Below are 23,894 nucleotides of genomic sequence, written 5' to 3'. Positions count from 1 at the left end.
ATATTTTCCTATTGTGTATCATGGACTACTTGTTGGAGCTGTGATATGTTTTCCTATTGTGTATCATGGACTATTTGTTGGAGCTGTGATATGTTTTCCTATTGTGTATCATGGAATATTTGTTGGAGCTGTGATATGTTTTCCTATTGTGTATCATGGAATATTTGTTGGAGCTGTGGTATGTTTTCCTATTGTGTATCATGGACTATTTGTTGGAGCTGTGATATGTTTTCCTATTGTGTATCACGGACAATTTGTTGGAGCTGTGGTATGTTTTCCTATTGTGTATCATGGAATATTTGTTGGAGCTGTGATATGTTTTCCTATTGTGTATCATGGACTATTTGTTGGAGCTGTGGTATGTTTTCCTATTGTGTATCATGGACTATTTGTTGAACCTGTGGTATGTTTTCCTATTGTGTGTCCTGGACTATTTGTTGGAGCTGTGATATGTTTTCCTATTGTGTATCCCAGACTATTTGTTGGAGCTGTGGTATGTTTTCCTATTGTGTGTCCTGGACTATTTGTTGGAGCTGTAATATGTTTTCTTATTGTGTATCCCGGACCATTTTGTTGGAGCTGTGATATGTTTTCTTATTGTGTATCATGGACTATTTGTTGGAGCTGTGATATGTTTTCTTATTGTGTATTCCGGACCATTTGTTGGAGCTGTGATATGTTTTCTTATTGTGTATCATGGACTATTTGTTGGAGCTGTGATATGTTTTCCTATTGTGTATCCCGGACCATTTGTTGGAGCTGTGATATGTTTTCCTATTGTGTATCCCAGCCTATTTGTTGGAGCTGTGATATGTTTTCTTATTGTGTATCATGGACTATTTGTTGGAGCTGTGATATGTTTTTCTATTGTGTATCCCAGACTATTTGTTGGAGCTGTGATATGTTTTCCTATTGTGTATCCCAGACTATGTTTTGGAGCTGTGATATGTTTTCTTATTGTGTATCCCGGACCATTTGTTGGAGCTGTGGTATGTTTTCCTATTGTGTTTCCTGGACTATTTACAGTCAGCCACTAAAGGAAGGATTGCCATGAAGTGTCTTGATTATAATCTTCATGATCTGTAAATACTTCCACTTGCTTTGCCAACACATCTGCCACTGTTAGAATCTGACGCTGTTAGAATCAAGGTAATACTGCTCTTAGGAACACCTTGTACTGTTTGAACACAAGCTGATGCTGGCATAAATTTGACATCGACCTGAGATACAGTTTTTTGCTTTCCGTCCCTCTACAGAGATATTGCTCATGACCAGCATTTTACTTTGAACAAGGTCTCTGAATCACTGTCACATAATTGCCTAGAATGGGCAGAATCCTTCATGCCTCTGGCTTTGGAGTAGTGTAGAGACAATGGAAGAGGGATCCCATTGAAACATTTCACTGAAAAGCACTGGGCAACCCTGACTGTGTGAATGTCTTAGAGAGACCAGTGCAACATGAAGGGATCTGCAATTTAATTGAACTGCTTAAAGAATAGCTAAATGGTAATTACTGCAGTAACATGCAAAGTCAAAGCTATTGTACAGACACATTTTAATGAAAATGTAGATGAGTTTCTGAGGTAAATCTGCCTGGTTTGGTGATTGATCCAGAAACCATCAAACTCATTCAAGAGGTTGGATTGTATACAGCACACATGCACTGCTGGCTTACCATCATGTTGAGTATATTAATAACTGTTATTTAACATTAGTCTAGAAATTGGGCCTGAGCTTGAATAAAGATCCAAAAGAATCAACATTAGAACAGGTCTGTTACATCTGAAGGATATCCAAACACTGCCAGCAGCAAAAAGCAAGGTTTTGGTCTTTTTAGAGCTTTGATACTGAGTGTGGGTCTCCTGAAGATAGATGTATCTGATCATCATGGACAAGTGTAGCCCCAACAACACTCAAGAAGCTTGACACCATCCAGGACAAAGCAGCTCACTTGATTGGCACCACATCCACAAGCATCCACTCCTTCCACCACCGACACTCTGTAGCAGCAGTGTGTACTACCTACAAGATGCACTGAAGAAATTCATCAACGATTCTCAGACAGATCTTCCAAACCCACAACCATTTCCTTCCAGAAGGACAAGGTCAGCAGATATATGGGAACAACACTACCTTCAAGTTCCCCTCCAAGCCACTCACCATCCTGACTTGAAAATATGTCACCATTCCTTCACTAGTGCATGGCCAAAACCCTGGAATTCCCTCTCTGTGCATTGTGGGTCAACCCACAACAAGGGGACTGCAGCGTTCAAGGTGGCATCTCACTGGCAGCTAGGTACTGGCAACAAATGCTGGCCAGCTAGGGATGCCCATATACCACAAATGAATTTTTGAAAAATTATGATAAACATGCGTAAAACCTTGGTCTCACCTCGAGTATTGTCTACTGTTCTGAGCTCATACCTTAAGAATGACGTGAAGGCATTAGAGAGAGTGCAGAAATGACTCATGAGAATGGTTCCAGGCATAAGGGACATAAATCATGTAGGCAGGTTGAAGAAGCTACAGCTGTTCCCCTTTAAGAAAATAGCAAGAGGAGGTCTGCCAGAAGAGAGACCAGAAGTCACTGATTTGATGTGATTGGCAAATAAAGCAAAGGTGACATGGGGAAAAAAAACATTTAACACAACATATGGTTACGACTTGGAATGCATTGCCTGCGAGTGTGATGAATGCAAATTTAGTGTTGGCTTTCAGAAGGGAATTGGATTGTTATCTGTAGAGAAAATATTTGCAGGACTATATGGAAAAGGCAGGAGAGTGACACAGGGTTAGTTGGAGAGAGCTGTCACAAACACAACAAGCTGAGTAATCATTTTCTGTGCTTCAACAATTCAATGATTCTAAACCTGCCAAGGCAATAAACCACTTTGTCAAAGTAGTAGAATTCTGAATGGTAGGCACATTAACTTATTAGATTGCAGAGGAAAACTATAATTTGTTACCTTTAATGCAACGGTTTACTTTTGAGATCAGGGTGCCCACTGGTCACGAAAGACCTTCTGCCCAGCTGCTTGCCTCAATTTTAACTCTTCAAGAGCTTTCTATTATTCAATAATACCATCTTCATATCATTAACCACCAGCTTCCCAACTGTGGTTAATGGTACGGTGGATAATGGAAAGCCAATGAAGAGTTAAAACTGAGGCAAGCAGCTGGGCAGAAAGCCTCTCTGCCCAGAGTGAGGGAACTATTTTGGAGTAGTGTTCCCTTTTTGGAAAGATTCAGTATCAGAACATTAATCTGATTGCAGATGATTAGCAAAACAAGCACATGAGGAAATGCTTCTCTCTACAGAGAATGGTCAGGGTTCTCAGGGTCTAGTTAAGGACTGCAAACTTCGAGGACGTGAAAGGTTTCAGAGAATTAATTATATGTTGCGACAAACTTTACAGGGCTGGGAGAAGAGATGAGGAAGTGCGACTAGTTAAATTGCCCTTGCCTTAAAGGGCCAAATCGCCTCTTTCTATGCAGTGACCATGCTATGAACTGCTACATGTCACTGAATCTTACTCCAATTCTGACCCAATAAGCAAAACTTTGGGGACAGAATGCAGGCATAGGAGACAGCTACCAAGGTATCCTTCAGTTTTGACATCTCTGCCCAAAGAAGAGAAAGGACAAAATTAATAAATGTGTGCAATGTGTAAATGATCAGTGCAGCTCCAAAATTCAAGAAGCTGACACCAGCAGTCTGATTGTTTGACACTCCAGCCACTACATTAACCATTGTTGCAAAGTAGCAACTGTGTACCATTTACAAGATGCATTTTGGTAACTCACCAAACCTTCTTTAACACTACCTTACAAAATTTTGACTTCCGCTGAATAAAAAGGAAAGGGCAGCAGATGTATGGGAACATCACCAATTGGAACATCCTTTCCAAGTCTCTCGCTATGCTCACTGGGAACTATATCACTGTCGCTGGAATTCCCTTCCTAACAGCACTGTGGGTGTACCAAAACTTAAAGAATTGCAGCAGTTCAAGAAGGTAGCTCACCACCACCCTCTCCAGGGAAACTAGGAACAGGCAATAGATGCTGACCTTACTTGTGGTGCTGATGTCCCTTTATTGAATTTTTCAAGAATGCAAGTGTTTGTAAATACCTGCAGTTTAACAAACGCTTACAGTCTTTGTTTTAACTACTGCTCCTTAACTTTGTGAATGTACATAAGAAGTCCTCAATTTTAAACCCTAATTACATTAGTGTAGGAATTGGTCTAGAATACAGGGTTGGCACTATTTCATAACTCTGCCTTTCCCAATCCTTCCAAGATCAAATGTTCGAGAATGCCAGTACAATTCTTTACGGGGAATTTGTGAATATAATTGCCACTTTGAGTGAATTCCCTATTGAAAACCAATTTCTCCTGTGGCTGTACACGCTGTCTAAAATAATTGATTTATTATGAACTTTGATAAAGTGGCCATAAATTAAGTTAAAAAAAATCACACAACACCACGTTATAGTCCACAGGTTTATTTGGAAGCACTAGCTTTCGGAGTGCTGCTCTTTCATCACAACCACCTGTTGAAGGAGCAGCGCTCCGAAAGCTAGTGCTTCCAAATAAACCTGTTGGACTATAACCTGGTATTGTGTGATTATTTTTAAACTTTGTACACCCCAGTCCAACACCAGCACCTCCAAATCATGACTGCCATAAATTAAAGCATGCTGGGAAAGGAAAGCCAGCCTTGACCATAGTGACTGTGCTAATCCACATGCTGCAGAATCCAGACAGCCTGCAGCTGACCACAGATGGTTTGCGAACAAACCTTACAGCTGCCGACCCTGCAATACACACCTGAAGTTGAATTTGAATGGGACAGTGGAATGACACCCTCAGGACAATCAGGAACATCATGTCATTCACTAGAAACAGAGGTGTCAGGACCCTAATTTGGAGGAGGCTATGTGCACCCAGCACCTACTATAATGCACATCTAATGGCCACCCTGCCATCAATTTGCCAACACCTGGTTGGGTCTGATTAGATTAGATTCCTTACAGTGTGGAAACAGGCCCTTGATTGTTCAGAGTAATTGAACCTGATAAATCCATTGGTAGATCCACAAGAGCCTCCCAAAAGGGCGCAAAGACTTGAAAGAATAAGAATTGCCGCAAAATCCCACTCAGTGTGGTGACTTGAGAATAACTGCCGAAAGAGAAGGCACCTCCAAGGCCATCGGAAGAAGAAGACATCACCGCGTGCAGACCAGCCAAGTTCTATTGTGGTGAGATTCAATATACGAAGCTAAGTTTAAGCATAAGATAGTTTGTAGTGTTTATCATAACTGTGTTCAATAAACTAATATTATTGTCTATAAGAGTTGACTCGCAGTTCTTTACTTGGAGTAAGTGTTTAAACACACTGTATGGCAGGTATAACACTCTTGGAAAGAGAGGAAAACAAGAATGTGGCAGATTGGATGAGCTGCATGTTATGGAACTCATTTGAATTTCATCTGACTGTTTCATAAACAGTTAGTGATCTGGCCCACCAAGTTATCGTCCAGATGGCAAAATTGAAAATCATCCTGTACAAGTCCAGAATTGAAAATCATACTGTCACTGACAAACTTCCAAGCTTGCCAGTTTTCCTCAGTAATTATGTTCTAAGCTTCATTACAAATACTGCAAATATGCTGCGCACTTTGTTCACAATTTGCCACCTGTTTCCTCTAGATTGCCAATGCTAAGGAGTACCACCCATTCCTCAGCCAGTCTGATAAACTTTCAGACACTTCATCCAAATTTTATCACTGCTAAGGGAAATGATTTAACTAGACATATCCGAGACATGAGTGAAAAACTGGGACAAGTTTATAAATATAAACAAGTACTTAGGTTGGTATTGTATTCACCCTGTTTTACATTTTTGCCATAGCAGGAACAATTTTACTTTAAAGTTAAAATTATTTTATTTAGGTGTTTTGAAAGGCTGATCTGCACATTGTGATTTTACTAACTTTAATTTGCAGAGCAGCTTTTTGATAATTTAATAAGGCTGCTTTATTGCAAAACTCCTCGGCATATTGTACTTAGAAATACTAATTTCTGGAATTCTTCATAGTTATGGAGAACCAGGATGACCTCCAAACTGAATTTGAATCTTAATTGTATATTCTAACCCAATTTTAACAACCTGAACTGCAGGTAGACAGCCTTGTTTAGGGAAATCTAGCTTTATATCTGCAGCATAAGCAAGTTACAAATGGTAGTTAGCTCCTTCTACATGCTTGACAAATTATAAGACTATTGTACCAAACCTTCACACACATTTAGGTGAGTAGCACTCTGCTAGGCCGCATTGGCAGGAGGTGAAAGTGAGGACTGCAGATGCTGGAGATTAGAGTTGAGAGTGTGGTGCTGGAAAAGCACAGCAGGTCAGGCAGCACCCGAGGAGCAGGAGAATTGATGTTTCCGGCAAAAGCCGAAATGTTGATTTTCCTGCTCCTTGGATGCTGCCTGACCTGCTGTGCTTTTCCAGCACCACACCCTCAACTGTATTGGCAGGTGGTCAACCTCATTTATCTTCTGCCTGTTCCACTTACTGCATTTTCCACTGGGACGTTGTTGTCAGATCAGCAATCACTGCCCTTCGCCTGCATTTCCCTGCAGGATGTAGTTGGGTTGCAAACAACCAAGAAATGTGCTATCAAGAATTGTAAATTATTGTTCAATGCTCTGTTGTTGAGAGAAATGTGGCTCATGGTGATTTGACACCTGCTCCATATAATAATCTCTCCAGCTGGTTATGCATTCCATAACCTGTCCTGTCCAAGCAGTTACTGTGTTGCGATAGATGTTGTTATGATCCCAGCTGATGATAATACTGAGCAAGAGTGAAACAAACACAGAGAATGCTTGCACAGTACTAACCAGATTTGAAACATTAACTGTGTTTCTCTCTTCATACTTGCTTTGAATGACCATTTTCTGTGTTTGTAAAAGAATAAAAACTGGCTCGATAGACTGTAAGTTTTAAGTTTCTTATTGTTTACTGTGAAGGTCAATTACTGAACATATTCACAAGAGTCTGCCAATATACTTTTAACAAAAGAATATAAAAGTGTGTATAAATATAAAAGCAAATATGAACAATATTACACTAGACTAGAACTACTGGAACAACCTCATTATAAGCATGAGAACATTGGAATAGGAACAAAGGGGAGGAATAGTCCATTGAGCCCATTCTGTTAGTGCTCCTACTTACAGTATTAAATACTTGCTCTTTATTTCTGAGGATGTATCTCTTGGCTTTATATCCCACAGCCCAGGGAAACATCATTCTGCATCTGATCTTTCTATCCCTTCATTTGTTTGAACTCCAGAGACTACAAGTACACTGTCCTCTTTCCGAAGAATCGGTTTGGTGAACCTTTATCGCATTTCTTTTGTGGCAAGTGCGCAAAACGCCAGCTGCAGTCTCACCAGTACTTTAGACAATCGAAGCAAGATTTCTTTGTTCTGAATTCAAATCTTGCAGTCACAAAAGTTTACAGATCACTTACCTTCTGAATTGGTTGCTAAACCTGCACGCTACCTTTCTGTGACTTTTGAACCAAGGTACTGTGTTCCTTTGGACTTACCAATCTGTTACCAATTTTAAGAAATATTCAGCACCTCATACTTATCCACAATATATTACGTAGCTACGCTCTTGCCCACTCAAGCAGCCTCTGTATATCCCGTTAATATTTACAAGTTTGTAAATTATACAAAACTTGGTGGAACCTCTTAGAATAGATTAGCATTTTATTGTTACATATATTTTTACAAAGAAAATACAGTGAAAGGTTTGATAGGTAGCCATACCTCGGTACCTAAATTGATGATAGAAATCATAAATAAGAAGGAAGAAAAAAATAAAAGTTCATCACAGCTCAATTAATTGCTCCTGGTTTGGGGTACTTTGGCCACACAAGGCCAGGCTAAGACCACAACACTGGGCCGAGACCATCCTGCCACTCCAAGCCGAGACCTCCACGCCTGGACTAGACCTTTGCACCGGGACTCGACCTTCATGCCAGGCTACTGGAATACCCATGACGAGACCTCCACGCTGAGACAAGAATACCACTCCAGGCCGAGACTGCGCTCCCCCCCCCTCCCCACCCCCAGACAAGACCGCCACACAGGGAGACCACCCCACCAGGCACCAGGCCAGACTTGCCATACTGGATCATTGGAAGCCACCTTGTCATTGGGCCTGAGCCAGGAGAAGACTCCTATTATTAGATTAGATTAGATTAGATTAGATTAGATTAGATTACTTACAGTGTGGAAACAGGCCCTTCGGCCCAACAAGTCCACACCGACCCGCCGAAGCGCAACCCACCCATACCCCTACATTTACCCCTTTAACCTAACACTACGGGCAATTTAGCATGGCCAATTCACCTGACCCGCACATCTTTGGACTGTGGGAGGAAACCGGAGCACCCGGAGGAAACCCACGCAGACACGGGGAGAATGTGCAAACTCCACACAGTCAGTCGCCTGAGTCGGGAATTGAACCCGGATCTCTGGCGCTGTGAGGCAGCAGTGCTAACCACTGTGCCACCGTGCCACCCACTCCTTCCGCCAAAGTCATTAAAATCCTCACCACTCATATTCCCACCAAGTTTTGTACTGTCTGCAAACTTATAAATATTACACTCCTTCCCCATCCATCCAAATCATTGATATAAGTATATATAACTGTGATCTCAAACGCTAATCCTTGAGCTGCTACACTGGTCACAGCCTGCTAACCTACGAATGATCCATTTATTCCTATTCTTTGCTTTCTGCTTGTTAGTCAATCCTCAATCCATTCATATACCCCTAATTATCCCTAATGCCATGTACTTGAATTTTGTTCATTAACTTCCTGTGTGGGTCAATATCAAAAGCCTTCTAAGATTCCACCTGTGGCACATCGACTGATACCTTATTTTGACTCTGCTAGTAACATTCTCAAAAAAAACTATCAGGTTTTTCAAACATGACTCCCCCTTTATAATCCATGTTGACTCTATCCATTCAGACACTTATTTTCTAAATATCCAGTAAATACGTCCTTTATAATAGAGTATAATATTTCCCTACTAATGATGTCACACCAATACGTCTGTAGTTCCCTGTTTTCTCTCTTTCTTTCCTTCCTTTAACAGTGGGACTTAATTTGTAATCTTCTAGACTGTAAGCACATTTGCAGAATTTTAAAAATCGATCACCAGTGCATCTGTAGCCATCTGTTTTAATGTTTTAGGGTGAAGTTCTTTGGATCTCAGAAATTTGTCAACATTTTTTCATAAATTAAAGAATGATTTGTTCCTCCTTTCCCTTACAGATACTTAAACCTCAGTGAAGTCTCTCCCATTTCTCCATGCTAAAGCTTCTTGTTGCTAGAATTGGCTTCTTTTCCTTGATTGGCTGTATTTTCAGTAGATGCAACTTTTTCAAACAATATCTCTCCCCAAGACCCTTAAAACATCCTTCTCACTCAGCTCACTACTCCTTAACATGGGTTCCCAACAGACTTTTGCTTATGGAAATTTCTTCTCACTGTGACGATGCTGCTCCGTTAACAAGGTTATGCTGTCCTTGACTTTTTCTCAGAGAGGTTGTAAAAGCAGCAATTCCCAAAAAGTCTAGGTTTGAAGGGTTTTAGGGCCAGTTTGATTATAGCTAACAGATATTGCCTCAGGAAAAAAGGCTTTCAAGTTGAAAAAAAAAGCACTTGTACAATGAAATGGGGGCGGCCAGTTCTCCCAGCTCAGCTTTTCTTTGGTTTGGCTTGGTTTTAGCAATCTGGGTGTTCACTAAAAGCAGTCAGTCAGTTTTGAGGCTGTTGGGCCAAGAAACAGCTACATGGAAGAAGGTGTTCCATGCTGAAACTCTCTGCCATCTCTCTCTGTGTTTAAGATGATCTTTTTTTCCAAGGGGTGTTTATGAGAATTGTTGCAAGTATTTGGAGCAGCATCATTAAGTTGGGATGGTCTGTTGGGTTTCGGAAAGGTTAAGTTTTTCTATTTTCTGTTCTCTTTTATTTGTGTTTCATTCGGTAATCTTGTAAATGAATTGTGTTTCGTTTAAAACTAAGTGGCTTGACCAGCTGCATCACTCCTGGAATATCTGCTAACACCTGTTTAAAAGAAAAGCTAGCAAAGTTAGGGTCTGGGCTACTTTCTTGAAATATTTTGAGCAGGTCTGGCCTGGTCCATAACATTACCAATTTCCGAACATCTTTGGACTTCTCCACAGCCCGGTTGCTTGGAGACTGTTAATAGCAGTGTCTCTGCCTGTTATCCTTGCATGAGTCCGCTTCTGGTGTAATTCTCCCTCTTTCTTTGATTGTTGCGATACACAAACCAGTGACCACCTTGAAAAAAAAATCTCTCCAATTCTTGCTTTGATTCGATGTTCAGAACAATTTTTGGACATTTTTATAAACAAAAAGTACCAAATCATTACAGAATTGAAGGCCAAAAATCAATCTTTCCTCTGCTTTTGAACCCAAGTTCTCAATATAATAATACACTGCGTCTACTCCTGGAGCAACTTTTTCCATTACTTTTGCCTCTCATTTAAAATTGATTATAGGATCCCGAAATCATTAAAAATTATATTGATAGAGTGTCTACTGTGACCTCTGGTATTCCAAAGCATGTTAGGGCCGGGGATTTAATTTTGAAGTGTAAACTTTGAAATAAAGCAGAAAGGGTGGTAGCCAGTTTATGTACTGCAAGATTTCACAACCAGTAATGTGATAATTACCTGTTATAAAGTTGAATGAAGTTTATAGGTGCTGACTGGAATAGCAGGGAAAAAGTTTCATCCTCCTCTTTGAAAAATAAAAACTGCACTAGGCCATTAGGCCCCTCAAACCAATTCCATCATTCCAGGTGGGATCAGTGTAAGCCTCTTCTCTAGCCAATTATCATTTATTGAGGTTGGTTCATAGAAACTGCTTAATCTCGGATTTAGAAATAACAATTGATCCAGCATCAATTAACTGTCTGCAAAAGAGAATTCCTTGGTCTTTCACACCCAAAAGGTTTAGTTTTGTTTGAAACAGGAAAGGGTTCAGAAAAGATTCGCAACGATGTTGCCAGGGTTGGAGGGTTTGAGCTATAGGGAGAGGCTGGATAGGCTGGAGCTGTTTTCCCTAGAGTATCGAAGGCTGAGGGGTGACCTTATAGAGGTTCATAAAATTATGAGGGCATGGATAGGATAAAGAGACAAGGCTATTTTCCTGCGGTAGGGGAGTCTAGAATGAGAGGACGTAGGTTTAGGGTGAGAGGGAAAAAGTTTAAAAGGAATCCGAAGGGCAATTTTTTCATGCAGAGGGTGGTGCATGTCTGAAATGAGCTGCCAGAAGAAGTGGTGGAGGCTGGTACAATTACAACATTTAATAGGCATCTGGATGTGTATATGAATAGGAATGGTTTAGAGGGATATGGGTCAAGTGCTGGCAAATGGGACTAGACTAGGTTCGGATATCTGGTCAGCATGGATGAGTTGGACTAAAGGGTCTGTTTCCATGCTATACATCTTTATGCCTATGACTCTATGACTCTCCTGCTTCTCGACAGAAATAGTGAGCTGAATTTAGGGTACCTTTGTCAGAGAAAAGCAGAATGGCAGCGTGGAGTGCGTGTTTGGGAAGACTTACTCAGCAGTGCCCACATCCAGTTCTTGGCTTTGGAAAATCCTTCTGCAATTTGGTAGGAATGGGATTGGATTCCTGGCAGAGGAATCCCACACGCTGGCAATGTGATACCAATTAAGCTCTGAAATGAGCCACCTAATACTAAATATTCCTGAATGTAGCGGTGATTTAGCGGATGGCTAGTGATGTGATTTTGCCTCCAGACAGGTGATTTACCTGATGAGGCAATGCTTAGATTATTCCTATAAAATAAGGAATGAAACTGGATAATGTGGTATTGAAGAATGCAACAGACATTTAGTACAGCTAACTATTATACACAAACATTAGATTACAGCAGGGCAGCATTGAGCAGCATCCAGTAACATGTCATTGCATAAGTGATCCTGGAATAAGATGGAGTATGCGACCAATGTACTCTCAGATCACATGCTATGATAGAGTGACGATGTCATGAGCATCTTTCTGAAAGGAATATTGACTGGGAGACATAATACAACATCTCATGGATTTAACAAGCCAAGCATGTGTCTCCTATGGCTCATGGAGGCTGCCCAACTCACCCTGTCAGATTTTCCTGAATCCTTGTACTTATTGATGGGTGTCCAGTGCCCAATCTAGGGACTGGAAGATGGGAAGAGATCCAGTGAAAACCATCCCCATTGCATTTGACCTTTCCCCACCACCGTTCCTGCAATGACAACATTCTGCTCCACTCACTGCATTTTCAGAGATCCACCTTTCATCCTCTGGGTAGACCTCAGAGAATGTCCATCCTTTGGGAGCTTTAATTGCATGGATGACAATAACCAGTTAAATGTCTGAGTTATTTGGGCCTCCTGCACAGAAACAGCATGTTCCCAATGTTTCCATTCATTCTGTAACCACATATAGGGAGGATGGGGGTGGTGGTGTGCATTGTGGGAACTAAACTCTGCCCGGTGGCTCTCTGTCTGGCCTAACAGTTCCTCTTAATGTCTTATAAAGGCAAAATGCTGTGGAATTATTCAATTCTCATTATATTGGTGATATCAGTTCTGCAGAAGAGTCATGTTGGACTCAAACACAGATGCTGCCAAACCTGCTGAGTTTCTCTGTAATTCTGTTGGTTTTCTCTTAATAACTTGACATCTTAAATCCATTTGTCCCATAATATTTTAAATTCTGCAGAGCACAATTCTAGTTTGTGTAACAAAAATGGAAATTGCTTGAAAAACTCAGCAGGTCTAGCAACATCTGTTAGCATTTTGGATCCACTGACTTTTCTTTGGAATTCTTCTTCCTTGTTCTGAAGGGTCATTGGACCTGAAACATTGACTCTGCGTTGTCTCCACAGATGCTGCCAGGCCTGCTGGGTTATCCAACAAATTCTGGCTTTGTTTTAGGTTTCCATTATCTGCAGTTCTTTGTTTTCTTGTGTAATTTCTACTCATAATTTAACTCTGGGGTCCAGGGATCCTTCCAGTAAATCTACACCGTATTTCCTCCAAAGGTTTGTTCATCTTTAATAAGATGTGGGACTCAGTACTCCAGGTGTGGTTTAAACACAGTTTTGCATAGCTGTACCAGCTTTAAACATATATTCTACTCCTGTAGAAATCAAGAAGAGTATTTTCATTAGGCTTTGTAATTATTTCCTATAGTTGTTCACAACACTTTAACGATCTGCGTACATGAACATTTAAATCCCTTTGGCCATCTGCTGCTTTAAGATTTCATGGGCATTTAAATCATGCAATAGTCTGTTCTGGAGTCATTGAACTTCCAAGGTGAGACATTTCACAATGCCAAGAGCTAACCAACTGTATTCAAATAGGCCTGATTTCAGAAACCGGTACAGGGACATTAGGCTAGCAAATGAACTCATTCCTGATGAAGGGCTTTTACCCGAAACGTCAATTTTCCTGCTCCTCGGATGCTGCCTGACCTGCTATGCTTTTCCAGCACTACGCTAATCTTGACTCTGATCTCCAGCATCTGCACGACTCACTTTTGCCTGGCAAATGAATTGCTTCACCATACTTCCCATGACTTAGTCATGAAGGTCACCAGAAATAAATGACATTTTAATAAACGTGTATTTTCTATCAACTGGCAGATTTGAAAGACCTCAGGTGGATCTAAATAGACAGATGCCACATGAGGTCCATTTTCACAGATAAAAGAGGATAACCACAACTCTGAAGAAAATAATGCATATATTGAACATGAGTAATCATTTTGAAGCAACTCCTAAATCTATTTGATATTTCATTGTTAAGTTTAGAGCTACGAACAGTCGTAACTCTGCTGTTTAATTTCTCTAGGGAGCGCAAGTCACAATGTGTTTATTCTTTCTGCAGCAGATGTTCACTAAGAGAAAATCTGGTATGTCTCAGTGCTCAGAAATAGCACTCAGTGAAAAAGCTGTATGGCCGCACAACATATTTGAACTGACAAATATGTATGGCAAATTACTTGTGCAACTAAATGCTTTTGACAGGCATTACTTGTGGGTTTTTAAAGTGCTTTTGTGCCCTACAATGTCAAATGTATTTAATATACCTTTGTTAATTTGCAAACTAAGGGTGACTAAGAAAATGGAGCTGCTTATTTTATGTTATTAGTCTGGATAATGTGATCTACTTTTAGATGCCTCATACATGTTGGAAAAGAGCATAAATACTTTTCCCCCATATAGTTTGGAGAAGGATTTATGTAGCAGAAGTAAATTTGACAATAAAAATTATTTTCGGTAAATTAAACTAAGGTACAGAGTTTGGAACCAAAATAATAATCGTTTCATTATGATTGTACTACTACCAGAGATACAGTGTGCAGAGGGTGAGATGGATGAATTTGGCAGAGAATATGATCATAGATTATAATGCGGGTCTTTCTGGGCTGGGGTTTGGTATGACTGGGTTGGGAATTGTGGGGAGTTGTGGGTGGGAGTGCGACATGATGAAAAAAGGCAAAATGAAGGCAGATGATGCTCTTTCAATGAAATGTAAATCATCACTGAGGGAACAGCTCATGTTTCAGCCTGAGGATGCTCTGGGCATGACTGCAAATGATACAAAGGAATTATTGCAAGGAGAACTGACAGGATGATTGGTGATTTGGAATCTCTTTAAATTGAATCAACAGTTTTAGTGGAGAAATTGTTCTATGTTGCATTAGCAGTTCCTTCTCCTTTGGGTCATTATTTTAGGCTTTGAGAACAGAATTTTCGTTTTTTGCTGCAATTATAATTGAAAATATGAGCTTGTTTATCGGTATTCCTTTATTTCAGTGATTTGAACAGAAGGAAGGGCAGTTTTTAATGTAAGCTGTAAACTGGCTTTGAGAAAATGGAGCCAAAATGCACAAAACAGGCTTCCCCAATTTCTAGTTTTAGTGTTGTAAATATTTTGCTTCAAAGTCCACATTGAATTAATATTAAGAAAACATGGATGATGGCACATTTTAAGAAAAAAAAGCACTATTGTTTTTTATTGGAATATTTTGTTATTTCTAAAATCTATAATGCCTTTTAGTTTTGGGGAACAATTTTATTTATTCATTACTGGGATTCATTCATTGGAATTTCTCTATCATTGTGTCAGATACTATACCCATCACACAGCTTCTGAATGTCACTCACCCACTATTTTCAGAAGTAAAGAACACTTTGTCAATGCTCCATTCTGACTCAATATACCTACATCATGTGTGATCTATTGCAAAACATATAATTCTAAGTGATGCAGTGGTGATATCACTGGACCACCATCCAGAACATCATCCTGTTGAATTAAAACAGAAAATACTGGAGAAACCCAGAGACCTGGCAGCATCCATTTCTTTCTCCACAGATGCTGCCAGATCTGTTGGTTTTCTTCAGCTTTTTATGCTTTTATTTCAAATTCTAGCATTCGCAATATTTTGCTTTTATTTCATAAGTTCAAACTGCTCAATAAAAAAGAAAAATCTGTGCAAAAACTATTCAATAAGATCACAGCTGATCTGTTTGTGTTTCCAATTCCACATTCTTATCTAAGCCCGACAAGCTTGGATTTTCTAGCCTGACAAGAATCTATATACTTCTGCCTTGAAAGTGTTCAATGACACTGCCTCCACCAATTACTGGGACAGAATTTTCAAGTCACGACTCTCAGAGAAAGGATTTCCACTCAACTCTGTCCTAAAAGTGTAACCTCTAATTGTAAAAGTGTCTCCTAGTTCTGGATTCATCCACAAGCCTGACAATATCCTTTCCATATTCACATTGTGTAGACCATTCAAGATCTTATAAAATTCAATTAAATCATCCCTTGCTCTTCTAAATTCCAATGAAAATAAGCCCAGCCTGTCCAATCTGTCCTGATAGAATAACCCCACCCATTTCTGGTATCAATCGAGTAAACCTCCTCCGAATCTCCTCCAATGCATTTACATCCTTACATAAAAAAGAACAAAACCATGCACAGTATTCACACATGATCTCACAGATGTCCTGTATAACTGAAGCAGAGGATCATTATTTTTATGTTCAATTTTTCTCGTTAAAGGCTACATTCCATTAGCTTTTTTAATCACTTGCTGATTCTGCATACTAATGTTTTGTGACTTGTGCACTAGGACACCTGGAATCCTCTGCACTTCAGAATTCTACAGTCACTTATTGTATAAACAGTGCTCTGTTTTTTCGTTCTTCCTGTCAAAATGAATAATTTAATATTTTTCACATTGTACTCCAGGTGCCAGATTTTTACCCACTCACTTAACCAATCTATTTTAGTCTCCATCTTTGTTATGTCAACTTCATGAAATACTGTGCCACCTATCCTGCTAATTTAGCTACTATTACCTTCAAACCCCTTATCTAAGTCACTGATATGAATGATAAAACAGTGAGGGCCCAGTATAGACCACTGCAGGATACCACTCATCACGTCTTGCCAATCTGAAAAAGACCTATTCATGCATACTCTCTGTTTTCTGCCAACCAGCCAATCTTCATTCTATGCTAGTATGTTGCTCCCTATACCATGAGCTCTAACTTTGTGCAATAACTTTTTATATGAATTCCTATCAAATGCTTTCTGGAAATCAAGGCATGGTCCATCAGTAGGCTCCTCTTCATCTACAACACAATGAAGAATTATTACCTTGCAACTTTTCAGCTCTCTCTCTTGCTTTCTTCTTTAAAATAGTCCCTTAAAAACAATCTACCTCTTTGACAACAATTTTAATCATGTCCCCAAGTATTTCCTAATGTGACTTGGAATTATATTTTAGATTAGATTAGATTAGATTACTTACAGTGTGGAAACAGGCCCTTCGGCCCAACAATGGGGCGTTGGGGACCGGGGAAGCGGAAATCCTGGAGGAGGTGGAGGGCGTGGGTGGTGTCACGAACGTAGGTGGGGAGTTCTTGGACTAATGGGGACAGGACCGTGTCGAGGTATGCCGAGATGAGTTCAGTTGGGCAGGAGCAGGCCCAACAGAGTGCATCTCTGTGAACCACTTTGGCACGTTTTATCACTTAAAGCATAGTATAACCATAGAATTAGTGTTGTTGCAATCATAGTCATGAATCAATAATGGAACAAATCAGGAAGAGATTGAAAATAAGATCATAGTAAAAGAACTGCTTCAATATCAACTTTAATGAAACACACGCCAATTGAATAAAACACATGGAAAAGCAATTTTCTAATTAACACAAAACTTAAGGATTTTGCACTGTTTTCATTGTGGAAACAGGAATGGCACAGATTAAGTGATTTAGTTGTCAAGTGTTGACTCCATTCATGACTACAGTAATAACCTTGGTTTCTAATTTTTTTTGTTACAGGGACATCAAGCCTGACAATATCCTTCTTGATGAACACGGTAAGTTGATAAATCTTCTTTATCCTGAGCCTGAACTTTGTGGAGGTAACAGAGGATCCTGGAGGCAGTGGTGTGAGATGGGGGCAGGGTTTGGGTTGCTGCAGGGTGTTGTTGTGGAGGCAATTGACCCTGCCTCAGTTAGCAGCAGAATCTGGGGCTGTTTCTTGCTGGCAACAACCAATTAAGTTCCATTAAGGGTTACACATCCCACTCCAGCACTGGAGTATCATCCATGATATATGTCAAGCCATGCAGTTGAGCAGCACAGTGGCTCAATGGTTAGCACTGTTGCCTCGCTGCACCAGGGACCCAGGTTTGATTCCAGCCTTAGGTGACCGTCTGTGTGGAGTTTACACATTCTCCCCGTCTCTGTGTGAGTTTCCTTTGGGTGCCCTGGTTTCCTCCCACTGTCCAAAGATGTACAGTCTTAGGTGGATTGGCCATGGTAAATTGCTATAGGGTGCAGGTTCAAATGATAGTGTGGAAGGATGGGTGTGGGTGGAATGCTCTTCAGGGGGTTGATACAGACTTGGTGGGCCAAATGGCCCCTTTCTCCACTGTGCAGATTCTATGATTCTAAACAGAATTCAGAGGACTCACTCTGTTGCCTCAAAATGAGTTTGAGACAGAGGTAACACTTTAAAGTGTTTGGCAAAAACAGCAAATGCAAAGTGTGAATGATGTTTTTCACACAATGAGTATTCAAGATATGGAATGCACTGCCTGGAAGTGTGGTTGAGGCATTCCAGATAGAAAAACATGATTATTTACAGAAAAACAATATGAAGGTGGGGCTTGAATCAAGAGATAGGGACACCATCACTAAGTGACAAGATCCCATCACTTAAATATATCATTGATATGACAATTCGATTTGCATCTGAACAAATCATGTCCAGTGCTTGTATTTGAACTGAGTAGCTTGGTTCTTCCCTCAAACCAGTTGTTAGGGGATCACAGGATTGTATTAAATTAAACTGGGATAAAATCTTTGTGTATTGAACTCGTGATGGACTAAGGCAAAATCTAAGACAACAGCAAGATAAATTGATAGCAGAATGTTTTAAGTTTCAGTAAAAGCATATTTCAGCAAACAGTATTTTGGAAAATACCTTTATATCTTATAATCAAGTAGAATTAAAAAGGTTGGAGGCAGCATGAAAGAGATTTATGGGACGGGCTAAGGTAAAATCTGATGTTTGGGTGCTTGCTGTGAAAGATAGGAAAATGAATACCCGTAATCAAAATGCAGGAATCTCCAGTAATGCATAGGTCATCTCACAAGAGAATTACTGTAACATTAGGGTTTGTTCCAATGTTGTATTTTGCGAACTGAAAACATTTTTTTAAAAAAGTTTAGCACGAGAGGCCTAAAACATTGGCAATGTAAAAATGCACTACAAAATGTTTTTAAAATAGAAATTTCTGATCAGTTACAAATGCCCTTTTTGGTGGAGACTTATGTATTGTCTAACATAAGAAGACTGAGATAAAGAGAGGAATAAGTGTATGGTTTCATGTATAATTGAAGCAAAAATATGTCATTTAATGTCTTGAGCGGCTCGGTGGCACAGTGGTTAGCACTGCTGCCTCACAGTGCCAGAGACCCAGGTTCAATTCCCGCCTCAGGCGACTCTCTGTGTGGAGTTTGCACATTCTCCCTGTGTCTGCGTGGGTTTCCTCTGAGTGCTCCGGTTTCCTCCCACAATCCAAAAATGTGCAGGTTAGGTGAATTGGCCATGCTAAATTGCCCGTAGTGTTAGGTGAAGGGGTAAATGTAGGGGAATGGGTCTGGGTGGGTACGCTTCGGCAGGTCGGTGTGGACTTGTTGGGCCGAAAGGGCCTGTTTCCACACTGTAAGTAATCTAATCTAATCTAAAACTGGGAATGTATCATTAATAGCAAATGGAAATGAATAACATGATTGCTAAATGGAAATGTTGTTTTGAAATAGAATATTAAATAACCAGTCCAAGCTGGACTAGTTTATCTGTAAGCTGATGGAATTCAATAAGTGACACTGGGTCGATTGTTTGAAAGATATCAGAAGCAGCTCATGAGGTGAGGCACTGATGCATTGCCTAACTGAGAATTGAAAATATGTGTGGACAAGCAGGATTAAGCAGCAGCAGGTCAAAGTCTACCTGAGCACGGTGGACCCAAGCAGAGGGGACTCCAGACCCACATGTGAATCCAGACCCACAGCAATGTGGTTGACTGTCAACTGCCTGGGGATGAGCAATAAATGCTGGCCTAGCCAGTGATGCCTTCATTCCATAAATGAATAATTAAAGAAAAGTGCTCCACATTGTTCTAGTTTGATAGCATAAGAAGGCATAGATTTAGTAAGTAAAATAGAGAGAGGATGATGGTTTGATGAGGAGCTCAAGAAGAGAAACTGACTTTGAAAAGTGATTGATAGCTTTCTCTCTTATCTTTTGGAATCCCAATTGCGTTCTTCCTTGACCTGATTTTCTATGAAAAGTGAAAGGCAGGTATGGACAAGAAAATAAAACACATTTGTATTCACGCAAAATACCAACTGTGAAGGTATGATGTTGGGTAGTTAAATATCTACAGCTATAGCTCACCTGTCAGAGAGGTTACTGGTCATCAGTGAAAGATAGTATTGACATTTAGGAATTAGGCAGATGCAGTCCTACTGAGGAAAACAGCATTTGGAATAACTCAATGAATACAGTATATTAAAGGATCAAGTTGCAGTTGGGTGGAGTAGCCATAGGCATAACATTTTATGTAGAGTATTGTGAAAATGAAATGTTGGTTCTGATTTGTCATTCAGCAGACTTATAGCTTTCAAATAGAAAAGACAATGTATTTATTATTTGTTCACAGAAAGAAAAGGGTAAATCACAAATGAGCTGTGAAATAAGACACTCAGATAAATTATATGTACAGTCTGTGTTGAAAAGAGTGATAGTGCTTACATAACCTATATTTTCATGAGTATTAAAATAGCATTGCATCCAATTGTTAATACTATCAAAAACATACAGTATAATAATGGCAATTCAATGATGCAACTGAAGAATTAATATTCCAAGATGACATTTTAATATGGCAAGTACAAAAATAGTGCTAACTTACATAATGTTTGAGAAAGTAGAGCCAAAACATACATTTAATTGACACAATAATTTGTCATTAAAGACTGTTGCTGACATTTCTACTGCAAGTTCAGGCTTGTTATGTAAAATTGAGAGTGGTTATGCTTATGTACGAGGCAGGTGTGGACAAATAACACAATTAACACCAATTGCAGGGGGCCTGGTTAGCTCAGCAAGACAGTTAGTTTGTGGTTTGATCAGACTCTAGCAAAGCCAGACTTGGAGACTGCCTCTTCCTCCCCCTGCCCCATTGTAAAATCACTATGTTATGGCCACCCTCAAATAATCGAGGATGTTATTTGAGAAGAACACAAATTGTAAATGCATTCTGATGATGGAGTTTTTGGTTAAATGCTAGTTCCTTGACTTTTTTTTATCAGTCAAAAGTAAACAAATAATATAAGAGGCCTGATCTCATAGATACAGTCCAGTGAAGGCTGAATTGTAGAATGGCAATGAAAGCACTGAAGTGTCAATGAGCAGCATTACATAATTGGGAAATTACTAAAGGCTAATAATTATATATAGCTCATTTGCAGGTGCAGCGATTGCAATGTATAATGACGCTGTTTCCAGTCTAAGTCATTAGGGCAGTGTAAAATTTTCTGCTGCCTTTTCATTCCCATGATTGTGACATACAGCCCAATGCTAAACACATTGTGGTGACTGGTGGCAGAGAGCAAAGGTCAAAGAACAAAGCAGTGTGACCTTCTTAAAGAGGAGGTGCTTTCTGGCTGTAGCAGCCTCTGGATCTGTTTGTGCTTGTGCTTTTTCACAAGGAAGATGAATGATGGTTAAACAAGCCAGAGAGAAGACTTCCAGGTTCTCCTGCTGCAGTGCTAGAGACCCTCATCCCAAAGATGGCCAGAGGAGAAAAGATGTGTATCTGCAGAGGGCCAGACACCCTCCCGATGTACATGTCAAAGGAAACGGCAGCAAATGGTGACAGAGGTCAATATCAGGGTTTGGCACCGAGGGGAGAGCTGCACTGCAGCAAAAATGGTTCTATAACCTCACACTAGTGAAGCTTTCATCATCAAACTCTCACACTACTCAATGTATCCCCATCACATGTCCATAGCAATCTCTAACAATCAAGATTCATTTCTAATGTTCTCCTCTGCCTCACATTATTCCAAATCTCATATCCATATCTTGCAGTTTCCACAAACTGCCAACAATTCAGCTATGATATGCCATTATTGCCAATGTTTCAACACATGAACCAATATGTTTCCTGCTGTCTTGCAGGGCAAGTTAACATTTAACATGAAGGAGCCTCAAAGAACTTGTGAGGGGCTCGGGGGTGACGCCGTGGGAGGAAAAGGTAGTGTGGGTCAGATATGATTGGCATGAGAGCTCAGTAATTAGCACTGCTGCCTCACAGCGCCAGGGACCTGGATTCAATTCCACTCTTGGGTGACTGTCTGTGTGGAGTTTGCACATTCTCCCCATGCTTGTGTGGATTTCCTCCTGGTGCGCCGATTTCCTCCCACAGTCCAATAACATGCAGCTTAGGTGGATTGGCCATGCTAAATTGCCAATAGCATCCCGGGATGGGAAGGCTAGGTGAGTTTACCATGGGAAAAGCAGGGTTATAGAGTTAGGGTAGGGTGGTGGGTCTGGTGGGATGCTCTTTGGAGGGTCAGTGTGGACTCATGGGCCGAACGGCCTGTTTCCACACAGTAGGGATTCTATGAGAGATATATGGCTGCATCCCTAAACCCATTATGGGGGATGGTGCCAGGCATTAGAGGCAGTCAGAGAGGTTATTGCATCCAACATGACTGAAGTCATCCTGAATAATGATGTTCACTGAATCAGATAGCAGCTCAAGGACTGGTGATGGTCTGAACTTTAGAGGCTACCATAAAGGTGGGATCGGAATGCTGAGTCACTGGGCAAGAGTGAACTGCAGCAAAGCTAGCGGTGAACATGTATATCAATGTCCCAAAGATCAAGGCTTCACACAATTTCCATTGCAGGACTCAGATGAGGACAGCATTCAAAGAAAAGGCTGATGGATTTGTGCACAGAAGCACTTGATGCATTGTTGTCAAGAAGCATGGAGTGGTCTAGCTACAAGTTAACATGAGACACTGCTCAGGGCTTAAATGGTGACCAGGTCCATCAGAGTGCACAGCCCATCATAACGTAGCATCTGATAGCAGATGCCGCTGTCTCCATTGCAATACAATTAACCAACAGCTAAGTTTTGCAATGGACTCCCAGATTGATGTCATGAAATCAATAGTTATTGCTGTTTTGTACCTTGCAGACTCAGACTGCTGCCCTCGTGCTGCAGATGGCAATGCTCACAGGACATCTATAGGCTCTCACATGAGTTTCGCGATCTGTTCTCTGGCAGACTAGTCAGCTTGCTGAGCTCCTGTCCCAGGATAGTGGCAATAGTTTCACAGTATAGCAGGCTTGAGGAGCTGAATGGTCTATTCCTGCTGCTTGTTCCTATGATTCTAGAAGGATTTATGACTCGAGAGCAGATTTATCTGCTCAGACACCTTCAAAAGCCACTCAACCTCTCACACACATCCAGCCCAACTCACTGCTGGGTCAAATGAGTTGAGTGAAGTCTTCCAGGAGAGTCCACTGAATCCGCAGCAGTAAAAGAAAGACAAAACCACCTTACCTGTAAGGCTCAGGCTGATGCTTTTAAATAGCATCAATGGGTGTCCCTTATGCAGCCAAATGACGTCATGATCTGCTATGTATCTGTGCTCCCTATGCTTGCACAGCATTCCTGTGCTATTGCCCACTCCATATCTGGTGTACAGGGCAGACTGTGCTGGGTGTCAACAAAAGTCAGCCTCCTTCACTTTTATTATCTTTGGGCACTGCAGAGCTAAATGTTGCAACTTTAATCGTAATGATCCCTCTATAGATTGAAAGAAATTGCAAGCCGGATCGGGAGTCTCGCATGCTGTGTTGCCTGCCCGGTGCCAGGTTTCGGGACATCTCTGACCGGCTTGAAAGGATATTGGAGCGGGAGGGGGAGGATCCAGTTGTTGTGGTCCATGTTGGGACTAACAACATAGGTAAAGCGAGGGTGGAGGACCTGTTTGGGGATTATCGAGCACTAGGAAGGAAATTGAAGTACAGGTTCTCAAGGGTCATAATCTCCGGATTACTGCCCGAGCCACGTACCAATTGGCATAGGGATAAGAAAATTAGGGAAGTAAACACGTGGCTAAGGGATTGGTGTG

The 23,894-nt window shown here is 40.7% G+C and overlaps 1 protein-coding gene across 1 annotated transcript in view; it reads left to right on the top strand.

Moving 5' to 3' along the window:
* Positions 1-23,894, top strand: part of LOC122539420 (serine/threonine-protein kinase 32B-like) — a 320,287-nt gene that overhangs the window by 208,557 nt on the left and 87,836 nt on the right. Inside the window, exon 5 of the mRNA XM_043674242.1 lies at positions 17,508-17,545. Coding sequence (XP_043530177.1) covers positions 17,508-17,545 — 38 coding nt within the window. The remainder of the gene's footprint in view (positions 1-17,507; positions 17,546-23,894) is intronic.

Source organism: Chiloscyllium plagiosum, chromosome 32 (genome assembly GCF_004010195.1).
Source record: "Chiloscyllium plagiosum isolate BGI_BamShark_2017 chromosome 32, ASM401019v2, whole genome shotgun sequence".
In the NCBI taxonomy this organism is placed as follows: domain Eukaryota; kingdom Metazoa; phylum Chordata; class Chondrichthyes; order Orectolobiformes; family Hemiscylliidae; genus Chiloscyllium; species Chiloscyllium plagiosum.
Note: the sequence above shows the minus strand (reverse complement) of the source record. Positions and strands in the feature narration are given on the sequence as shown.